General features: G+C 44.5%; 4 protein-coding genes across 5 annotated transcripts; 2 read left to right on the forward strand and 2 right to left on the reverse strand.

The window, feature by feature from the left end:
- Positions 1 to 13: 13 nt before the first annotated feature.
- On the forward strand, positions 14 to 6,474 carry hgd (homogentisate 1,2-dioxygenase). Its single transcript, XM_076158072.1, has 14 exons — positions 14 to 124; positions 1,310 to 1,381; positions 1,466 to 1,554; positions 1,703 to 1,808; positions 1,908 to 1,967; positions 2,049 to 2,140; positions 2,226 to 2,260; positions 2,373 to 2,452; positions 2,540 to 2,639; positions 2,850 to 2,974; positions 4,984 to 5,088; positions 5,172 to 5,298; positions 5,702 to 5,883; positions 5,993 to 6,474. Exons 1-14 carry the CDS (start codon positions 110 to 112, stop codon positions 6,134 to 6,136), a joined length of 1,332 nt encoding a protein of 443 aa, XP_076014187.1. The 5' UTR covers positions 14 to 109; the 3' UTR covers positions 6,137 to 6,474.
- A 435-nt stretch (positions 6,475 to 6,909) lies between these two features.
- On the reverse strand, positions 6,910 to 8,532 carry ndufb4 (NADH:ubiquinone oxidoreductase subunit B4). Its single transcript, XM_076158073.1, has 3 exons — positions 8,339 to 8,532; positions 7,657 to 7,800; positions 6,910 to 7,037 (listed from the first exon to the last, which is right to left on the reverse strand). The coding sequence occupies exons 1-3, from the start codon at positions 8,504 to 8,506 to the stop codon at positions 6,975 to 6,977; spliced, it is 375 nt and encodes a 124-aa protein (XP_076014188.1). The 5' UTR covers positions 8,507 to 8,532; the 3' UTR covers positions 6,910 to 6,974.
- Positions 8,533 to 8,796: 264 nt separating this feature from the next.
- spag16 (sperm associated antigen 16) lies at positions 8,797 to 9,576 on the forward strand. The gene has a single exon (XM_076158374.1). It carries the CDS (start codon positions 8,797 to 8,799, stop codon positions 9,574 to 9,576), a length of 780 nt encoding a protein of 259 aa, XP_076014489.1.
- Positions 9,577 to 17,254: 7,678 nt separating this feature from the next.
- On the reverse strand, positions 17,255 to 21,405 carry LOC143006897 (uncharacterized). Of its 2 annotated transcripts, XM_076158242.1 has the most exons (6): positions 21,252 to 21,405; positions 19,646 to 19,690; positions 18,470 to 18,580; positions 18,141 to 18,254; positions 17,766 to 17,852; positions 17,255 to 17,669 (listed from the first exon to the last, which is right to left on the reverse strand). In XM_076158242.1, exons 1-6 carry the CDS (start codon positions 21,369 to 21,371, stop codon positions 17,601 to 17,603), a joined length of 546 nt encoding a protein of 181 aa, XP_076014357.1. In that variant the 5' UTR covers positions 21,372 to 21,405; the 3' UTR covers positions 17,255 to 17,600. The 2 variants fall into 2 exon arrangements, with proteins under 2 accessions (XP_076014357.1, XP_076014358.1); XM_076158243.1 differs by lacking the exon at positions 19,646 to 19,690.
- Between the last annotated feature and the right edge of the window lie 532 nt (positions 21,406 to 21,937).

A 21,937-nucleotide genomic window follows, 5' to 3' on the forward strand; every position in this document is an offset into this window, starting at 1 on the left:
TTGAGTATAAATCCAACCCACTTTATGCTCGCTTCATACCGGCTTTCAGGCGTCGCAGAGAGACAGAATTTACACCGAAGTTAACTTTTTGACCATCGCAGGCAAAACAATGGCGGGACTGAAGGTAAGAAAGGCTGCGTTTCATCTCTCACAACTACTTCGAAAGTGATTCAGTGCTTTTTTAATGTTTCCCTGCCTGCAGACACCAGGGACGTTTGCAGGAATAAACTTACAAGGCAAACACGCCGCAGACTCTCCGATAGTTACATATATGAGAGAAAACAGCCGGTGTGTGTTCCAATAATCTATTTTGCATCAGAAATGAATCGATATTGGTTCATCGTATTCCAAAGAGCAAAGCAGACCGAGCTGAGAGGAGGGCGGCGATGCTTTTGACCAATCAGAGCGCCGCATTCAGCAGCTGCCCAGATGTGTTGCACAGAATAATATCAATATTTAAATGCAAGCTCTTCACATCGGATCACTTCTATTGGTTGCATTCATCTTATTTACCAATCAATCATTTTCACTGGTTTAGATGCTGGGTGGATACTAGACGTAAACTTAATGCAATTGCTTTTTTAGACTAATTTGTATTTGTTTGATATACGTAGATGATCACTTGTATCATCAAAAATCATAATAAGTCAGCAGAAAGTGTTCTTAAGTCAATATGTGACTTTTCATGGAAGGACCTGTGGTGTAATGATTGACAGCTCTAGTCGTGTCAAAGTCCTGTGCTGCCACTGAGACACACAATTGACATGTATTCTATAAATTATTATGTTATTTATAAAGATTATACAAGCAGCATTTCTTAGGGACACATGAGAGACTCCAAAAGTGTTTTAGTCCTGCACCAGAACCACTGGAGGCACGAGAATGCACACATATGGAAACCATCTGTGAGTGTGTGCGTGTGTGTTTTGCTGACCTACAATGATTCAGCAGAATCTGTCTGGTGTGTGTGTGTCAGGGTTGGGGGTTTTCTGTGCACTGTCGATGCAGAAGTCAGCTGAAATATTGATTTAGAAGGATGGAGGCTGCTGTCTGTTTTCTGAGAGCTAATTAGTTTCTCCTCACACAATAATCCCAAATAGAGGAGAGGGGGAATTTGCCATAAGTGCAGTTTGTTTGATCATAGATGTAATGTGAAGCAATATCACAACAATTAAAAAAGACAAGCTTTAATGACGAGCCTTCAAATTTAATCAGCGTGAACGCATTTATCCTGCATAAAATGAGCTGCTGGTGTTTGCGTGTGTATTCTCTATTCTTCATTTAGAAATTTGCCCTGTCTCCCCCCCAGTACATCAGTGGGTTTGGGAACGACTTCTCATCAGAGGACCCCCGCTGTCCTGGATCCTTACCTGACGGACAGGTAAAAGAGATGAATATGTAAAGTGCACATCTTTACATTTATCAGCTTTAAGATGTTTTCATTCATTGTGTCTAATCTCCACAGAACAACCCTCAGCTGTGTCCTTATGGCCTTTACGCCGAGCAGCTCTCTGGTTCTGCCTTTACCTGCCCGCGTCCAGCCAACAAGAGGAGGTGTGTACACCATTTTGTACAATAAGATCAAACAGAATGTACACAAAAGAAATAAATGGCTTCCTACTGTTACTTCTGTTCCATACTTCTGCCCATTAGCGTCGACTCCTCCACTTTATATGTGAAAATGTAATGCTTTTGTCTCCAGCTGGTTGTACCGCATCATGCCGTCTGTCAAACATAAACCTTTCACCCGTCTGCCGTGTAATAATCTGACTGAAAGCTGGAATGAAGTGGAGCCGGATCCTAACCAGGTAGGCAGCACGTGAAGACGAAGATGAAGAAGAAGAAGAATCCTCTTTGTTGTTGGGAGGCAGGACTAAGTGGATTCTGTCATGGTTTCTTTCGCACAGATGCGATGGCTGCCGTTCACCATTCCCACATCCACGGAGAAGAAAGTGAACTTTGTGTGTGTAAGTGTGGCACAATGGTTTCATCCGTAGATCGTCTTCCTTGTGGATTGATCACTGTATTGATTTTCCCTTTGTCCATAGGGAATGCACACAATCTGCGGCGCTGGGGATTCGAAATCTCGCAACGGGATTGGCATCCACGTATACACCTGCAACTCCTCCATGGTCGACAAGTGTGTATCAAATTCTATGCTATATCCTGTAAACTCTTTGCTTTTGCTTTTAATGATCAATTCCAAACTTTTGTTCCTCTTCCAGGTGCTTCAGCAACTCGGATGGAGACTTCCTGATCGGTCAGGAAAAAAGCACCGTTGGATGTTTTCACCCAACTATCACCCGTCACACACACTCTGATGATCTCTCTCTATTTCTTTTTTCTTTCTTTCTGCATCGGCTTGTCTCCAGTTCCCCAGCAGGGTGAGCTCTTGATCACCACAGAGTTTGGGAAGATGATGGTCGAGCCCAATGAGATCTGTGTCATCCAGGTGAAGTCGGATTTATTTTTCATCTACACCCGCCGTCATCCATCATTTGTAGCAACTTAAACTCTCCCTCTCGCCTGTTTGCCACAGCAAGGGATGCGCTTCAGTGTGGACGTGTTTGGAGAAAGCCGAGGCTACATACTGGAAGTGTACGGAGCCCATTTTGAACTCCCCGACCTGGGACCCATAGGTGTGTTATGCATGCACTTGTTACACCAAGCTTAAAGAGGAGAAAGGGTTAACTTCATCTTGATATGAGAGGATATAGAGTTATAGATTATAGATTACAGATGTTTTTGGGACAAATCCTTATAAATCGTCCGATGGTCTACTTTGGTTCCTTGTATGTCCCTCTGTGTGTGTGTGTGTGTGTGTGTGTGTGTGTGTGTGTTTGTTGTAGGAGCCAATGGTCTGGCTAACCCAAGGGACTTCCTGTGTCCCGTGGCGTGGTACGAGGACCGCAAAGTCCCTACAGGCTACACCGTCATCAACAAGTACCAAGGAAAGATCTTCGCCTGCCAACAGGTGATGGTTGTGTCACGTCTCTCTGCACATGGACACGCGTGTGTGTTACTTCTTTGTGCCCTTTCAATCCACCCCAGCTCACATACTGTATGATGGGGGAGCACATGCATGCGGCACACTCGGCCCATTACTCTATTTAGGTTTGTGTTTGCATGAGTAAACGCAATGGAACCATAACAATGCCTAACAGGAAGCTGTCCAAGTGAAGCATATGATCCATTAGCGGCTCCATGCTGTCACTGATGCTTTAGTATCAAAGCTTTCCCTGTTCTCCATTCAGCAGGCTTCCGCCTCGACTCCCTTACGAGTCTTAATCACTCATAATTAGTTAACGCATTCTGGAGTTACAGATGGTGTACCTGAGCGGCTTTGCATTGTCGGGGAAAAAAAACCTTTCTCGAGTTAAGCATTAATTTCAGCATATTTCAGTCGGGGAATGATCCCCTCCCCCGTCAGATGTCCTGTCGGGCGTGTAATTGGATCGACTCATAATGTCTGACAGGAGGTTGTGTTTTTTTTCTTCTTTTACTGAGACGGAAGAGGAGGTGGGAGGAGAAGGTTGTCAGGACGGGGGTTTGGGGGGTGATGGGTGGAGGTAACCGTGGAAACCATGTCAAACCACACAGTCATTACTGATTTTTAAGTAGTACACAAAGGCGAGATATTAGCCTTTTTGTAGCAAAACAAAACACGTCTTCATTTCCGTCCCCTCCTCCTGCTCGGTCCTCCGGAGGGGGTCAGAGTTGGAGGGTACTGGCGACACCCGACGGCCTCTTTCTGCTCTCCGCCTTTTCCTAAACATGCGGGACGAGGTGACTGGGCGAACGTGGAAGAAAATGATTCAGAAAAAAAAAAAAGGTGATGGGGGAGAGACGCGGGCCTCATCATAGGAAAGATGCTGCTGCCGTCTGGTCCTGCTGTTTGGTTCCCCTGCAGAGCTCTGAAATTGCTCAAATTAACTTATTATTTGCTTGACTGGGCCAATATGTTTGTGTTTGTGTGTGCATGTGTGTTTGTGTGTGCACGTGTGTTCGTGCTTTCTTTCCCCTCTCACTCCCTTCATTTTAATCGAATGTAGTGGAGTTACCACAAGTGAACATCCAAGAAGAAGAAATTACCGCCACTGAATTCAGCAGAATGCTTCATCGTGTGTGTGTGTTTGTAATATATCAACTATGTGATGTGTGTGTGTGCACGTGTGTATACGTGTGTTTGTATATGTATAGTATGTATATAATATATCAACTGTGTGTGTGTGGGTGTGTGTGTATAGGGAGAAATTTGGTATACTATATCGACTATGTGATGTGATGTGTGTATGTACAATCGCACATACATGCATGTTTCCTTCATTGTACTGGAGCGTCTTTGTCGCCCAGCACGTGTGCTTGCGTCTCATCATATGCGTGCGTGTGTGCGTGCGTGCATCTCTGCGTATACGTGCACGTGTGTGTGCGTAAGGTGCGCAAAGGTCACACCGAAGGCAGCTTGAGTTGTAATGAACTTTATTGATTTTAGAGCTGCAGCTGAATGTCTTTTCACAGTGACATTATCAGAACAGAGAAACTATATAAAATTGGTATAAAAGTGGTTTTAACAATCACGATAAAGAAATATCTCTGCACTGTACTGTTACCGCTGCCCCCCCCCCAATAAATGTGCTGCCGTGAGCGACAAAATGCTCAAAGTTTGGGAAAGTTTGATTGTGAAGCCAATTACCCCATAATACCTGGAACCCTGTATCACAAAGAACAGGGGGGGAATAAAAGAGGAGGAAGATTGAAAGAAGACGGCTCTTTCACAATCAACCCTTTTCATTATCGCCATTTTTTCTCTCTTTATGTCAAGAAGTACTCTCTGGGAATTTAAGATTACAAAGGCATTATTCATTGTTCCCTTTTCTCCAAACTGAAAAGCTCAATTTGACGCCTTTTGTGTTTGTTGCTCGGTGGACTCGTCTGATTTGTTCTGTGTTTTGTGTGCGTGTGTGTGCGTGTGTGTGTGCGCAGGATTTCTCCCCGTTCAACGTGGTCGCCTGGCACGGGAACTACACGCCGTACAAATACAACCTGGAGAATTTCATGGTCATCAACTGCGTGGCCTTTGACCATGCGGTGAACACACACACCACACACACACTGATCTTATAACACACAGTATGGGCACGATTCTTATATATGATCTACTGTATGTGCAGGATCCCTCCATCTTTACTGTGCTGACAGCTAAGTCCACACGCCCGGGTGTGGCCATCGCCGACTTCGTCATCTTCCCCCCGAGGTGGGGTGTGTCCGACCACACCTTCCGCCCGCCGTACTATCACCGTAAGACCCCCCCCAGAGTCCCCCACGCATTGGTTTGTCTTAGTTTTAAGTTGTGTGTATGATTAGAAGACAATTGAAGAAGAAGTAAAAACAAAAGAGCTGCCGTCTCTGTCTCGGAATTGAAATTGTAGATTCAGCCGAGCGGAGCCAATTTTCCTCTATGCTGGAATAAAATGAGTCGGTCTGAGCTAACATGTCTTTCCACCCATCAAATACAAAAGACAGTGATAACAAACCACCTGCTTTTATGAATCTTTCCAACTGAGGCTCCTACCCTAAGCCTTTTGTCTGCCTTCACCACAGAGCTGTAAGGCCATCTAGTGGAAATCAGTCACACCGTACACCAGTTAAAGTACGACGTAAGGTAGCGCTGTGTCACACTTCCCCCTGTGTGTGACTTTAGGTAACTGCATGAGCGAGTTCATGGGTCTGATCAAAGGCCACTACGAGGCCAAGGAGGAGGGTTTCCAGCCGGGGGGGGGCAGCCTGCACAGCATCATGACCCCGCACGGCCCCGACGCAGAGTGCTTCGAGAAGAACAGCACCGCCCAGCTCAAACCAGAGAGGGTGGCTGAGGGAACAATGGTACAATCCCATATGAAACACCGACATAAACAGACTTTTTATAACTTATATAAAGAGCGTTCGTGATCTGTAACATCCTTCACCCCCCCCACCCCCCCTCCCCATCCAGGCTTTCATGTTCGAGTCGTCTTTCAGCATGGCGGTGACCAAGTGGGGTCTGGAGACGTGCCAGAGGATCGACAAAAGCTACTACAAGTGTTGGGAATCTCTCAGGAGTCACTTTGATCCCAACTGGAGGCCAAGCAACGAGTAGAGAGACTCATGAGAGGAGATTCAGGTGAAGTCTGAGTATTACAGAGTGATGGAATCCCAGATTTCACCTCATAAATATAATTGGGGATATTCCAAATCGAAGTCAAGGGTCCATTAATTTTGTTTCTGGACACTTAAATGTCTTTTTTAAAGCCTAAAGTTGTTCGCTGCTGAATATTTTGTGTGATACCAATGATACATATATCTGTGTCACAAGGGAAACAGATGATAAATAAACTGTCAGTATTAGTTTGGTTACTTAGAAGCAATAGCAGCTGGAGATTAAACAAAAATGGATGAGATAAAAGATGAATAAAACACAAACGGTGTCCTGGGAGATTCTATTTGTCTTAAATTCAATATGAGCAGTCCTCTGATTACTCCGCTGTTGTTGTTGCGCCTGAGCCACTCCTGATCCCTCGTCAGCTTCATGCTTCTAAGCTGTTACCTCCTCCCCTTCATGGCTTCTTCATTAACACAGAGCTCCGAGTTGTGCTGCTGTTCTTCACTCCGGCTGCTCTAGTTTCTGCACCTTTCTCTCCAGGTTGCTCCTCTACTCGTGAGCCTCCTGGGAATTTGTGAATGTGTTCTCTTTGTACTCTGCCAGGTCTTATTGAGTACAGAGTGCACAATGTTGGGACAATCTAAACATTTTCAGAACAAGTGAATAAGGTAATTTCCATCCCACTCAGTTGTGTTGAGTTGAGTTGAGTTGAGTTCAGGGTCTCATGTCACATTCTCTGATCCTTCACACTATTAAAGCATTACAAACTGTTTTAATAATTATATTTTATTTGGTCAATACTAATTACAACACACAGGTTTGTAGTGATGTGAGCTCATGATGCCAAGGAGAACGGGCGTTTGTAGGTCCCGGCCTTAATCTGCTCCTCCTTCTTATCCTGAAAACAGAACGGCAAACAGATAATGAGTTAGACCAGTTGCCATGGTAACAAAGTCACACCACCCTCTTCACCTTCTGGACATTTTCTCCGCTGCGTGCTCTATGAGAGAGCATTTTATGATTCTGGAGTGTTTTTAGCGGCGTGCGAAGAGGCAGACGACCGGGATCGCCCAGCAGAGCCACAGTTGCACTAAAGTCTCAATGGAATTTCTTACAGGCAAGGACTTGGAGAGTACATCAGCATGACAATAGGAGGGAGAAAATGAGGCAATCATTTCTAATGTGATTGGAACTGTGACAAAAAATGACAACCGCATCAAATGTGCACCTACAAGGAAATGATGAGATCCGTGTTTGCAGCTTTCCAGACGTCTAAACCAACCAGAAATCTCTTTTTGAGCCGGGTAATCAGGCAGAATTAGAGGATTTAACTGATGTTAGATCTGCTAAAATGTTCCTACATTTTTTTCCACTCACATTTTGAAGAGAAATTCCCCAAATTAAGACTAATCCCTGATGTTTAGACACAGTGAAGGTCTCCCCAACTCGCTTCCAGGCCAGACATTCTGCATCTTATGTCTCACACAGACACACACATGTGGTTCTGCATCTCTTACCCGGTCTGTCTTGAAGAGGTACCAGAAGAACAAGATAGGTGCAACTCCAAACAGTCCGGAAAAGAAACTAGTCCTCGCCGTGAACTTGAAGTGAGGCAGAGGGTTGCCACGAGCGTAGACCCATCGATTCAGGGCTGGGTCCTCCTGTTCAGGCCAAAGCAAAAGAACAAGAAACATGAACATTATCCATGTTGTGGTTTGGGATCAATAAAGTCTATCTATTCATCTATCAACATCATAAGAATGAGAATGTGAGCTTTTGTCCGTTGTCAAGCACACGTTTATGGGGCAGCAAATATCTGCAATATTAATATTTAGTTTGGTGTCAGGTAGTGCATTTAGTTTATCCATCTATTGAGCTTTAAGGCACAAAAACCGAACATTATAATCTTGACAAAGGCGGGGTTTTCTTGTAGATCAGATGTAATGGAGTTCATTAGGTTGTAACTGAATATTGTTACACCACTTAAGCTAGTTTGAGTTCTAACCTAGAGCTAAAAGACGATACATGGCGCTGCGTAAACGCTAAAACATCTATGCAGATAAATACATAAGCACAACACTTTACAATTACTACATAATACGTGTTTCTGTGTGTGTTTACTAGTTTTGTATCGGCTTCGGTTAGCAGTCCAGCAAGTAGTCTGCTCCATTTTGAAAGGTGACATTGGTATCCACTCACAATGAGCTCTCTCCTGTGCGGGTTGTTGAGTTGGGTCTGGTACTGTCGCTTCAGGTTGGCTCGTATCGCTGCTCTCTCCTCCTCGGCTCGTCGAGATTCCGGAGAAAGGTCGAAATACTCGCTTGGGTCCAATGTTTTAGGCAAGGGCATCCCTGTGTTCTTCGCCATGTTTGTTGTTTGATGACGGACGGGCAAACGGGAACACATGAAATATCGCGTGAGCTCCGGAGATAATACGTCTCCCCCCTCCACCTTATTCGCATTCTTTTAAGATAAATATATATATAATCGTAAACTTGAATCTCCTTAGTTAATTGCGACTTTGTACTTATTGTGTAGTTTGTTAATATTAAAAAAATACAATTAGCATTTTACTCATTCAATAAAGTTTCAGTAAAAAAAACCCGACAACGTCTCCATAGCAACGTCAAACTTTCTCTTAGTGACCGAGAAAAACAATGAGTTCGCCTCTCAGAAACCACGAAACTAAATCATTTTTGGCTACCCTGGACGTCCTGGACGACAGCGACGATGACTTTCCGTATGATGAAGTATCTGTGAAAGATGACTGGAGTCTGGCAGAGGACGTGGGAGACTTGGAGGCGACGGTGAAAGCGGTTCAGGAGCGGGTAACGACGAGTGCTGCCCCGGTAACCAGCCCGCTCACCGGCACGGATCCCCTAGAAGCGGTGGATGACTTTATACGCAACTCTCTCCTCCGGATGGACATGATGGACACGCTGGACTGTTTCCAGACTGAGTGGTATGAGATCTCGCAGAAGGGGCCGGTGGATTGCGTCGTGGTCCCGGCTGCTTACACCGAGAACCAACGCCTGCAGAACGCATTGACAAGCATACAGCTGGAGGGAGAAGAGTACCGACTGGAGGCGTCCAGACTGTCAGACTCCCTGATGAAGGTCCAGAGAGCCAGAGATCACCACAGGATGCAGCACATGCGGGCAGCCCAGGAGAGAGACAAGCTGGTCCAGGACATGAAGAGACTCAAGGCTCAGTGCGAATCTTACGAACCCGCGTTTAAAAGACTTCATGAGAAATACCAGGCCGTGCTGAGGCATTTCACCCTGCTGAACATGGAGAGGGACAAGGAGAAGAACCTGAACGCATCACAGGAGGAGAGAGACAAGGAGAAGAACCTGAACGCACCACAGAAGAGCGATGCAGGCCGGAAAGAAGACCGAGGAGCCACGAGTAAGAGAGGAAACTCCCCCAAAGACTGAACCAAGGACGTCTTCACCCCCAAACCATCAAAGTATTTAGACTTAGAAGCATTTAGATAAAATAAACAGCAACAGCTGCTTCAATTCAGGATATAACCACAGGAGGGCGACCTCGCACAGGGTTTCGATATTACCACTGTGTAAATCAAAATAACTGATTGCCTCTCCAAGGAAACATTAATCAAAAGATAAACTGATAATAGAATAAAACATGTAATGTGCTAAAATCCACTCAAAGAAATTAATGACAATTTATTTGAAGCCATGTGCACTTACAATGTTAGTATGAGATGATGTGATTTTGTATCTTGTGCTGAGTTGCTTACCTTCATTCTAGCTTATGTCAGTGTCTATCTGGTTGATCTGAAAGCATTTACCGGTGTGTTTACAGTGTAATTGCAGTCCTCCACAGGGCTCTGGGAGGTCAGACTGACCTAGAGCCTGTTCAGATGTGTCAAATGGACGCAGCAATAAATACTGTAGCTATGGCTTGTGACTGTCCTCTCTCTCCTGATACACTTGGTGCTTCAGCAGTGGAGTGGTGCTGAGATGCTGAGAAAGCTCATTGATCAGGGCAGAGCCAGGCAGAGCTGCAGCATTTGTGACCAAGTGATTTATTGTTCTCTGGGGACATTTAAAACACTGTGCGCGCTGCAATTTTGAAGCTGCCATTTACAACTTCAGAATTCAGCGTGAGACTACATTCTCTGGCAAACAGCCCTGATCTCTGTATAATGTTCAGGCAGGAATTCAGCCTTAAATGAATGACTCATGTATTTGCATCCTGGCTGGCACTATAGGAGCCTATTCAGTTCATTCATTCTTTCCATCTCTTATGTTCATCCCAACACACACTTTTGTATTTTTGGTCGTTGCCTTTGATGCTGGATGACATTTATTCTTTACTCATAATGCAAAGTCTTTGAGAGATAACAATGTAAAATGCCTCTATGGCTGACTCCTGTATCTAACTAATCTGTAGTTCTGACATTTGATTCATGCTGTCTGGTAGTGATGCCCTCTTAATAAATCAGCATTTTGTGGGCCCATACAGTGAGCAGCCAGTCAAACACACTCATATTTCCTGCTCTAATGTAGCAAGCAGGGCAGATGATTGGCTCCTGGCAGTGACGCAGCAGGAATCCATCATCTTCAAACAGCCACGCTGATGGAATTGTCCTGAAATGGGATTGATCAAATATTGCATTCGCTTATGTCAGTGCTCAGAATTTACACCAGTGTTGAAATTTCTGAGTTTGTTCAGAGGTTTGCAGAGGAAGTCTATCATTCAATATAATAACATTAGCAGTTTTATTTTATTTTGCATTTGTATTAGTGGAAGACATGAATGGAACCAACATAATGCCCCAATAATGACATCATGAGTGATATCACTGTAACCAATATATTATTATTATACCCAACTCAATAGAACATATGCAGCCAGTAATTTGCGTGATGCTAATGAAATACTTTAAAGTAAAGTTTTACTCGTTGGATTAATACAAGGTTTCTCTCAGTGGTGGTCAAGAGAAACAATGAGTTTGTAAACAACCATCTTAAATGATCCGGTATCTTTCAGCCTTCCCCCTAAAAAACCTCTCTCTGCGTGATCGCATTAGCTCCTCTGACATCATGATGTCAGACGTCACGGTGTTTGACTCTTTATTAGCTCTGCCTCCACAGTCTGTCTCTGAGACCCAGGAAGGCCACAGCAGACACGGCCCATCTGGAGAGTGTGCGGGTTCTCTTTCCTTTAAAGGAGCAACAATGAGCTCACGTCCCAAAAAACAAGAACCAAAGCCCTCTCGTGGGGCTCAGCGCGTCCTGCGTGACAGCGACGATGACTTTCCCTATGAAGAAGTGTCTGTGAAAGATGACTGGACTCTGTTAGGGGAGGAGGAAGACTTTGAGGCGACGATGAGAGCGGTCCAAGAGCGGGTACCGGCGATCTCCGCCCCGGTGACCTCCAAAGGATCCAACTCGGATCATCTGGAAGCGTTGGATGACTTTATACGCAACAATCTCCGCCGGATGGGCATGATGGACACGCTGGATTGTTTCCAGACCGAGTGGTACGAGATGGTTCAGAAAGGGCAGGTGGACGACGGCGTGGTGCCCAATGTTCACGCCGAGAACCAACGCTTGCAAAACGCATTGAAAACCATGCAGCTGGAGGGGGAAGAGTATAAAATGGAGGCGTCCAGGTTCTCAGATGTTCTACTGAAGGTGATGAGAGCCAGAGACCACCACAGGTTGCAGTATGAGCGGGTGCTCCAGGAGAAGAACAGGCTGATCCAGAACATGAAGAAACTGAAGGCTCAGAGCGAATCTTACGAACCCGAGTTGAAGAGGATGAACGAGAAGTACCAAGCTGTGGTGAGACAGACCGCTGTGCTGAGCTTCGAGAAGGACAAAGCCAAGCGCCTGAACGCAACACAACGATGCGGCCCGTAAACAAGACCGAGGAGCGACAAATCAGAGAGAAAACCAAGAACTCCTTTATCTCCAAAACCATCGAAACATTTAGATAAAGGAGCAATCAGATAAATTAAACATTAAAACACACATTCTAGTTTAATTGTTTTCCTTGAGTATTTCCATGATCTGAGTCTTCTTGGCTGTACTACAATTCATATATTCCCATTCCTATTTGCAGAACCCAAACGGTTATTAGGGAAATTAAGTATGGAAGTTTACTCTACAGATTAACTTTTTACCACCAGATTTCAACTTTTTCAGGTTCATCAGCAGCACAAACTGAATCCATCCAACAGCTACTGTAGTTCATAATATCACCACACGGGGGTGACCTCTAACAGGGTTGGGATATTCCCACTGTAAACTAATAGGAACTAATTGCCCCTCCAAGGAAACACAATAAAGACTAAAATAATAAAACAGGCAATGTGCCAAAATGCAATTAAAGAAACGTAATCAAAATTTATTTAAAGCCATGTGCACTACAAAATGTTACAATGAGATAATTTTGTGTCGTTGTAGGTGATCGGAGGGAACATCTGGATGTTGGCACCATTTATATTGAGCTGAGTTGCTTACCTTCATTCTAGCTTATATCAGTGTTTATCTTATTGATCTGAAAGCATTTACCGGTGTGTTTACAGTATAATTGCAGTCATCCACAGGGCCCAGGGAGGTCAGAATGACCTAGAGCCTGTTCAGATGTGTCAAGTGGACGTAGCGATGAATACTGTAGCTATGGCTTGTGACTGTTCTCTCTTTCGCTCTCACTGCTTTAGCAGTGGAGTGGTGCTGAGATGCTGAAAGAGCTCTTTGATCAGGGCAGAGCCAGGCAGAGCTGCAGCATGTGTGACCAAGTGATTTATTGTCCTCTGGGGACATTTAAAGCACGTGCGCTCTGCAATTTTGAAGCTGCCATTTACAACTTCAGAATTCAGCGTGAGACCACATTCTCTTGCAAACAGCCCTCATCTCTGTATAATGTTCGGAAAGGAGTTCAGCCTCAAATGAAATATGACTGCATTTCCATCCTTGGAGCCATTCAGTTTATTTTCTCCTCATCTAACTTCAATTCTCAGCTCTCATGTTCATCTTTACCACATCATTTTGTATTTTTGGTCTTTGCCTGCGATGCTGCATGCCATTTATTTTGACCCACGCACAATACAAAGTCTTTGCGAGATAACAGAGATTACAGTGTAAATGAGAGGAACAGAAAAACAGTTTATCCGTCATAAACCTCTAAAAATACAGTGTAGGAAATTTACTCTACACAATTATACAATAAATAAAACAAGACATAAAAACACAATAAACTGACAGCCTTCCAAAATCCCTTTAAAAATGAAAACTATTTTTTTGCCATAAGCAAAAGCGTTTATACTCCACTAAAGGCCCCTTGAGTAGTTTTTTTTAGACTTTGCAGCAAAAACTGAAATGATGTTGCTCTGCTTCTTAAAATGTATTCATAATATTTCTTGCTCCAGGATTTCTATTTGTCTGTGCCCTTGATGGCTGCAACTCCCAAATGTCATGTTTCTTTTGCTTTTGTAGGCATTTTGCTGCAGGCAGGAAGCTCGCTGCATCCAGCCAGGATTTTTTTTTGCACAACCTCAGTTTACGCCACCTATTCCAACCCCCGGCCACAGTGCAGCTTTCAGGTCGGAGGTTGTCAAGGCTGTGCTCTCTACCAACGCTATTGGAAGATTTAAGCTTTCTGACTCCATCATAAATGCCCTCAGCTGATTGAAATTCCTCTCCTGGCCGTCCGACTCTCCCCGCTGCCCTCGCAGCTCCCCTTTGCGTTGACAGCGCTGCTCACTTTTCAGCTCACAATGACCTTTGTGTCACAACATCAAAAATGCAGCAAGAGAGGAAGAGAGAAAACCCACAATCCATCACGGCTGACTCAGCCTGGAGAAAACCCTCTCTGCATCATTAACCCTTCATCTGTCCATGTGGGCATCTTTATCTCTTACACTTTGTTACCACTCAGCTCGTTGGGAAAAAGGGAAGCAACATACAACCAGGGGTTTTTTGAGGCAAATTAATGGTACATTTTTAAGTAGTTGACAAAAGCAAAACAGATATGCAAGCAAACCCTTTGCGTAAACCTTTGTGTATTTTAATCACTAAACCTCACTGTCTTCTTGGAAACAACGAGTGTGAAGCAATCACACAAATGGCACAGTGTTTGCCTTCAGGTGGTCGTTTCTCTAGCTCAGTGTTTTTCAACCAATTTTGAGCCAAGGCACCTTTTTAACATGAAAAAAATCCTGAGGCACACCACCCAAACTTTTGTTGAGGGGGGGCGGCGATTGAATCAGGTGAAGTTGGATAATTTCCCACGGCACACCTGACGATCTCTCACGGCACACTTAGTGTGCCGCGGCACACCGGTTGAAAAACTCTGCTCTAGCTAGCCTGGGTTTTCGACCCTCTGATTGCTGCTTCTTGATTGGCGGGCCGGACCGGGTGCCCCACCAATCAGAAACCTCATGCAAGAGAAAGGCGGGATATAAGTAGAAGGAGCCAATCACAGGCGGGGAATTACTCATCAAACCCTAACCCTAGTGTGACATCATTCGATTTTTGCCGTGAGTGGCAGCAGCCTGCCAGTGGATGTGAAAACCAAGGCTTTGTTAATTGTCATGTTCAAAATTCTTCTTCAGGCCAGCAATAAGGACTTCAAGTAGAGAGAGGTCACACTTAAGCTGTTTATTAAGCAATAGAGGTTAAAGTTGTGATGCAGAGTATTTGACTCAGCTGAGGTCTCATGTGAGTCTCATGTGAGTCTCATGTGCGTCAATGGTCAATGGTCCACAGACTGCACCCAGCCGTCTACATTTTCACAACATGAGCCCTGAACCTTGGATTTCCATATATTATATACTGTTCAATGTATGTGTGTCTTCTTCGTGTTGGTTTTCTGTTGGTGCACAGGCGAGTCCACGCCTCTCGGCACACATTTCCTCTTCTCACATCCTGTACATTGCAGATAGTTCAGAAGTGTATACTATATTTGGCGATGGTATGCCAGTCGTGGTCTCTCTTGTTAGGCGATGTACCCTTTTGTCAGCTATGCATTTCCTTAGTTGGAGCTCGTTATTGAGCTTTCTGAGAAATTCTGTTTGCTGTTGAACATGTTTTCCTAGAATCTCTCCCTCTCTGTGACGGCAGGCTTCCCACTTATTTGGAAGCCCAGTTGAGGCCTTTACAATAACACAGTACTTTTCCACTAGGTCACAGCCGCCCAGTTACTGTGAGATCCACCTTAACAACCACACTTTCTATTGATGTATAAGAGAGAGTATTAAGCTGTGTTTCTTTCTGCTATGCTACTGGTACACAATGATATGAGACTTTGAAGACCCATGTTTTGACTTTCTTAGTATCATAGTTTACACATAGACAATTCTTAATGAGCAAGCACAGTTATGCTCCGAGGCCAGAGGGGAATGACGGTGAGGGCCAGATTCTCTGCCTATAATCTGAGAGGAAATGTCAGGAGATGAAGAGAAGGAGCTGAGTTTAGACTGGAAGCACCTGAGGTCAATGGGAAGAGAGAGTAGACGAAGGTGAGCCATCACAACACAGGAATACTGAATAGGTATTTGCCATAAAAGTCTCATGCACTTCAAACATAAAAAGTCCTTGTCACCGCCTCCATCCCTGATTGCTTGTTTTCCTTAATGGGAAAGCCGTTTTTTGGGGGATGAGTTTCCTTTGTCAACAAGACTTTCATGGTTACGTGGTGGCTTACAGCAATGCATGCAAACAATGATTGAGCATTTATGGGAAAATCTTAAGCGGGACCGTGGACGTCATATCCTACCACAATCATATAGACTGAGGGCATCCAAATGATTCTGTTGGTAGTGATTAGCATCGGCTTTGTTCTCAAGAGGATAAGTGAACCCGAAGCTCAAGGCCCCACGCTATTACATGACCACAATGACTGCGAGTGATCCCACACACTGTGACACTCGTCCAGATTACAGAGGAAACTGTTTTACACATAGAGTGTGTGAGAGTGTTTTGAGCATCTAAGTAATATTCCTATTTCGTGTGTATCTGTCTATGCAACCGTCCATCACCGATACCATTAGAGAGGAGTTTCCCCCGCATGCATGAGTCCTATATAGGAAGCAGCCAGTCGGTGATATCCTGCTGGCAGTGACTAAGACGTGAGGAGTGTGCTGCGCTCGGTGTTGCTGAATAGATATAAAAGGATCTCCTAATCAAAGCGTCACCGTTTCATGGAAATCCAAGCGCCCCGGGGAACAACACCCAGGGGTAAAGTGTCTCTGACAAGACAGTGGGAAACACGAGAGCGGCTCACTCAGGTCGTCTGGTGACTGATCGCCGACTCAGGAGTTTGCGGCTCCGCTGAGGCTCCCTGAGCAATTATGTGCTTCAGGGAAATGCCAAGTGGTCATAAGCAATATTTTGTTGTGATTTTCTGCTTGTAAACCTGCAAAAATGGCTCGGTGAGTATCACACTCGTACGTCATGAGCTGAGGGCTTTGATGATTAAATGAGCGGAGGATGAGTCATCCTCCTTTTTTACCAAGGCTCATTTTCCTCATCAGGTTGCCTCATACGCTGGATTTTCTGTGGGCTTGAGAAAGACAGTTTTAGATGTGATTTCAGCTCTGTTACCTCCACATATCACTACAAGGGGAATACATAAACCAGCACCCTCTCTGTTTCTTTCCTGCTCCTCCTGCCCGCAGAGGCCTGATTTAGCGTAAACATTGACGTCAGTGTCCTGCAGAAACACTCAAACGTCCCCTCTGGTCCAGACCGTAGACTGAGACGTTCCAGATCAAATTAGTCCAAATTAGTTCAAGATTTTTAAATAGGCAAAGTTTGACTCCTGATCCAGACGGTCTGGACTGTAATGTCATTTTGTCCTCTCTTGCAGCTCTTATGTGCCCTTGGCTGTAAAAGGATTACAACAGAGGCCCCGGCTGCTTTTATCCTGCTCCTTTTTTTTGTCTATTAGTATGGGAATTCACTCTATCTGTAATTCTCCTTCCATAATTGGTGAAGTAGTTAATTTTATGAGTCAGTTTTGAGCAGTTTTGCGTGTGAAATATGACGTGTTATTCTGGGAAAGAGTGAAGGCAAGATTAAGCAGCAGCAAACACGTATGCAAACGCTGTTATCTAATTTGACAGTGAAAGAGCAGAGAGATGCTTTGAAGACTCCTGTCTCCACTGAAACTTTATTGAAATCACGTTAAAAAACACATTATAAAAGAAACATTTCTGCAAAAATATAACAAAAATCTTAATAGGGAATCTGCGATAAAATACATTAAAAGTGGAATATCATTATGAAGTCTTTTGTGACGTGTTTTCATAACATGCAGGTATATATTAGAAACTTGAAATAGCGTATGAAAAGTACTCAAACAGCTTACAGTAATGGTGAAGTCAAACCAACTCCAAAAGAGCGATAATCGCACCAATCATCAGTTTGTTTACATGTTATACTTGGTGCTTAACCCCTTTCAAGTCCAAAATGGGGGAAGATTGTCATGCAGCGCTCTTCTTCTGCACTCCTCTTTTGGGCCTGTCGTTCTGCGCTTCGGTTTTCGAATCTGACTGCAGGGCGACAAACACGTAAAGTCACACCTTCAGTCTTTGACTTCATGAAATCTGTGTTTTCAGGGGGATTAAAACACAAACAGGATGACTCACTAGGACGGAAAAAGCTCCAGTGCGACCTGACTTCCCTCTTCCTCCCTTTGCTGAATCAGTCGGCACCTGTCGCCGCGCCCTGGTTATCTGGAAGTACAGAGGCCCATCCATCACAGTGTGAGTTCACCGAATAATAACTCTGTGACATTTACCGTGATGAGTTGTTTACGTATTTTTATCACAAATACACAGCCTGGTTGTCCTTATACAGCCTGTTGGCGTGCAGGCTGACGGAGGCCATGATCAATTCTGTTGCATGGGAAAAAAAGCCTAAATGGATCAAATAAAATCCGGTGAATTGGCCTTTTAACTCCGGCATCTGGGCCCCCTGCGTCCCAGCTGTTTCTTCGCTGTAAGGTTGCCATGGAGACTCACCTGTAGGGGGGTGGACGGGTAGTTGCTGAGGAGGGAGAAGGAGCCAACACGGGATTTACGCTTGCTCTTTTTCTTATTCCCAGCTTGAGCCAAGTGTCTTCTTGCTCTGTCCGCCTCAAAAAAACAGAGACACACACATCATCAAACACACGCACACACACACACACACACACACATATCCAAGCAGAGGACAGTGATGATGACAGCTACTGCATGAGGATTTTACTTCATCGAACATCTACACATGCCCACACGATCAAAACCTTCCTACAACTTTGACTTCTCATCACACCAGATCCCCTGTATGTATGTGTATGTGTGTGTCTTACCTGGATGAGGGTGTTTGGGAAGCCTCTGACAGAGATGGACCCAGGCAGGCTGTTGTGCCTCAGGTGGGTGTGACCCCTCCGCTCCAGCTGTCTCCTCTGTCTGAGCAGCATCTACACCAGGGGTGTCAAACTCATTTTAGTTCAGGGCCACGTTCAACCCAATTTAGCTTCAAGTGGGCCAGATTTGTAAAATCATAGCATAATAACCTATAATTGGGTGTAAATGGACAAGTTTTCCCTTTGTTTTAGTGCAAATAAGTACAGGTTCATATTGCCAATGTTTACTTTTATTTAACTATCTTTTTACAAAACATATGATGAACAACCTGAAATTTCTTAAGACAGTGGTTACCAAACCTTTTCTGCAGGGAAAAAACAACAAAACAACTTGTATGATTTTAAATGAACATACATTTCCACATCTGTGTAGTAATGTGAACTAAACTGACTCACTATCTCCAAAAAAGTCTTGGAGGAACAGAGTTGAACTCTGCCTCGACAGCTACAATTTGCTTTCACTGACAACAATACAGGAGATAAATAATAATAATCAATAATAAAAGGATGAGAGAGAGAAAATATAATACATTTAAGAGAAGTAAAAGGCTGGGGAGAGCAAATCGATCAAGAAGATCAATTTGAGAAGATCGTAAGGCAGCGTTTGGGTTGTGATAGGGTGCGGGGGCTGTTAGGGATCTGCTGATAAATGTCACTGTCGCTGTTAGAATCGATGGGCTTCAGTCAGCCAATAAAGGAGCTGTGGTGAACATGTAACAGCTTTGGCTCGTTACCTAACCGAGGCAATAATCACGCCTCAGCCATTTGTGATGCCAGCTGAAGTGTTGACTGTGATTGTCATTGACCTACATGTTGCATTTTGCAAGTGGGATGTGATGTTTGTATTCTGTAATAGGCATCTGTGTGACATAAGGATAAATGCAACGTGCTGCATTTGTTGTTTATTATTATGACAGCACCAATTTCATGATGAATGAACACAGATAATTCTGTTGTTTGTGGAGCTGTTTCTCTTTATCCCTTCATACGTCTTCGCCCTAGTCTCATACCTATGACACATTCTGGTGTAATGCATGGCTCAGACCCCCTCTGAGAGGTTTGGCACAAAGACTCACTGCGGTGAGTGTGTGTGAATGTGGCTTGTGGTTAAGTACATACCAGTGCTTGATTCCTGGCAATATCAGCTGAGGGCAGATCGTCATACTGAGAAGAGGAAGAGGTAGATGAGGTCAACAATCATGCTTAAACAGCCAAATTGTCTCCTTCATTGTATCAGATTGAATTATGAGTCAAATAATGCAAAACAAATTCTCACACTGTCGCTATAATTCAGGTCACAGGGCTCCATCGTTGCTTACAGTGAGGAGAATTTCCCGGGTTAGATCAATAAAGTCTATCTGATCTAATCTGATCGTCTAAAAGCCGACTGTGCTTTGCCTGAGTGCATTGCTGGCACAGAGATTGGAAACGAGGCTCCGTTAGTTTTTGTGAATTCCTCTTTGGTTTCCATCCGGCGTGGGAAATAAATATCAATATTCAATTCCCTTTCAGGCCATTTTTTCCTTTTCTCAAAATGACTGCTGCACTGAAAAACAACCGCCTGTGTGTGTGTGTGTGTGTGTGTGTGTGTGTGTGTGTGTGTGTGTGTGTGTGTGTGTTCAGCCCTAATCAACCCCTGCCATAGTTCATTTTGTTTTTTGCTGTTACAGGCATTATTTCTTGACAAGTCTCATAAATAACTAATTGAATGTTTTCTTATAAACCAGTTGACCCTTTTAGAAAAGACACACACAAGTAAACCAAACCAAACACGCCGACTTTAGAACTCTGAAAAGTCGCCGGGTATCAAATTTCCACCACATCTGAAGCGTCTCATTGGGCATGATGTAATTATATGACAAATAATTGCAGCACATAAAGACATATGTGGCACAAAATGGCCTCAGATGGAACAGAATTCCCTAAATGAAGCTCTTTGATGTGTGAGTGAATCTCCTCGACTCGGCCCCTGGAGCTGTTGAATCCGTCATCCAAATGAGGGCGATTGCTTTGGACAGAACACAAACTGTCCACAGAAAGAAATGTTGGCCGCAAGTTTAAAAGTATAACAACCGGGCAGCCACATGAAAAGTGGAGAAGCAGCTTGAAGGATTTTGTTCCACAGTCGGTGTGTATTTTTGGTTACAGTGGCATTATGGCTGCAAAACCCATTACAATGAGACTTTGTGTCTGTCCCCACAGAGAATTCCACGTCTCCACAGGTCTCTCGGTTCAGTTCCAGTCAGCCTGTACACGTGATCCACCAGCCTGAAATACTCCTGACCGCTGTTATCGTCATGGCACCCTCGGAGGACATTTACATTCCTGTGAGGCCTCTGCATGAGCTCCTGTACAAACACATCACCACGTCCACTCCAAGCAAGAATTAGCACTAACATAAACCAGAATGTACCAACTATGAGTTTATCCTGCTGACTGACTCCTGAATGATTTATCACATAAAATCTGGGCTCATTAGTTGTTAAAGCTTGTAGTCAACAAAAATATCCACTTTAAGTTTTTATTATCGTAGTTAAGGGTTTGAAACAGAAACATCAGAATAAGTCATAATATTGCAGATGTAACCGCATTTTTTATTGCTATTACAGTAAGTGGCTCTAAGTTTAAGTACTCCACATCTAGAACACCCAGGCCAGGGATCAACAGCTCGTCCACTAAGCAGACATGACAAGATGAAATATGGAGACGTAATGTGTGTCCTTACCTGTGTGTCTGTGGCATGTCCGCTGACACACACCTCCCTTTGAGTCCCCGAGCAGTCGAGGGCATGCGACAGCAAGCTCGCCTGCAGGCACAGCACGCACAGCCAGACAGTAAGCCCCATGATCCAGGCAGGAACTCTAGTGTTTCCCAGCCCCTGTCAGCTCTCTGCTTTATACTCTCGGCTCGGCTAATGGGGACCAGATGCAGCAGGGGGGGGGGGGGAAGAGGCCATGCCAGCATCACTCAGACAAACAGCCCTGCCACAAGCCTGCACTGCATGCCAGCCAGTGGCCTGCGGTCCTGCAGAAACATGTCAGACATCTTGAGGGGGGCCCGACCCACTCCTCCTCCCACCTCCCCGAGCCACAGACGAGAGCATGAAGGCCGTTTTCCCCTTATGCCTGCAATGTAACTGTTGCCAAAGTGAGAGAGAGAGAGAGAGGGGGGGGGGATACTGAGAGGAATACTGCTGTAAAATTCGGCTCAGTTCACAAAAAATCTGTGTTTTCCAGAGCAGCGTCGTGTCATCTCATGTCATCCCCTGGCTTTGTGAGTGCAGCACCTGCTTCCAAGTCATCTCTTCCATTTCAAACACTCCAGCGAGCATTTTAGAATTACAGTAATTACTCCTCAGCAGGCTTCTCATTGGGAAGACGCATCAACACTGTCAGCTCAGTTTTCAGACGC

The sequence above is a fragment of the Genypterus blacodes genome, unplaced genomic scaffold (genome assembly GCF_046128005.1).
Source record: "Genypterus blacodes isolate CSIRO-AG114 ecotype Tasmania unplaced genomic scaffold, CSIRO-AGI_Gbla_v1 ptg000076l_1, whole genome shotgun sequence".
NCBI classification, from domain to species: Eukaryota; Metazoa; Chordata; class Actinopteri; order Ophidiiformes; family Ophidiidae; genus Genypterus; species Genypterus blacodes.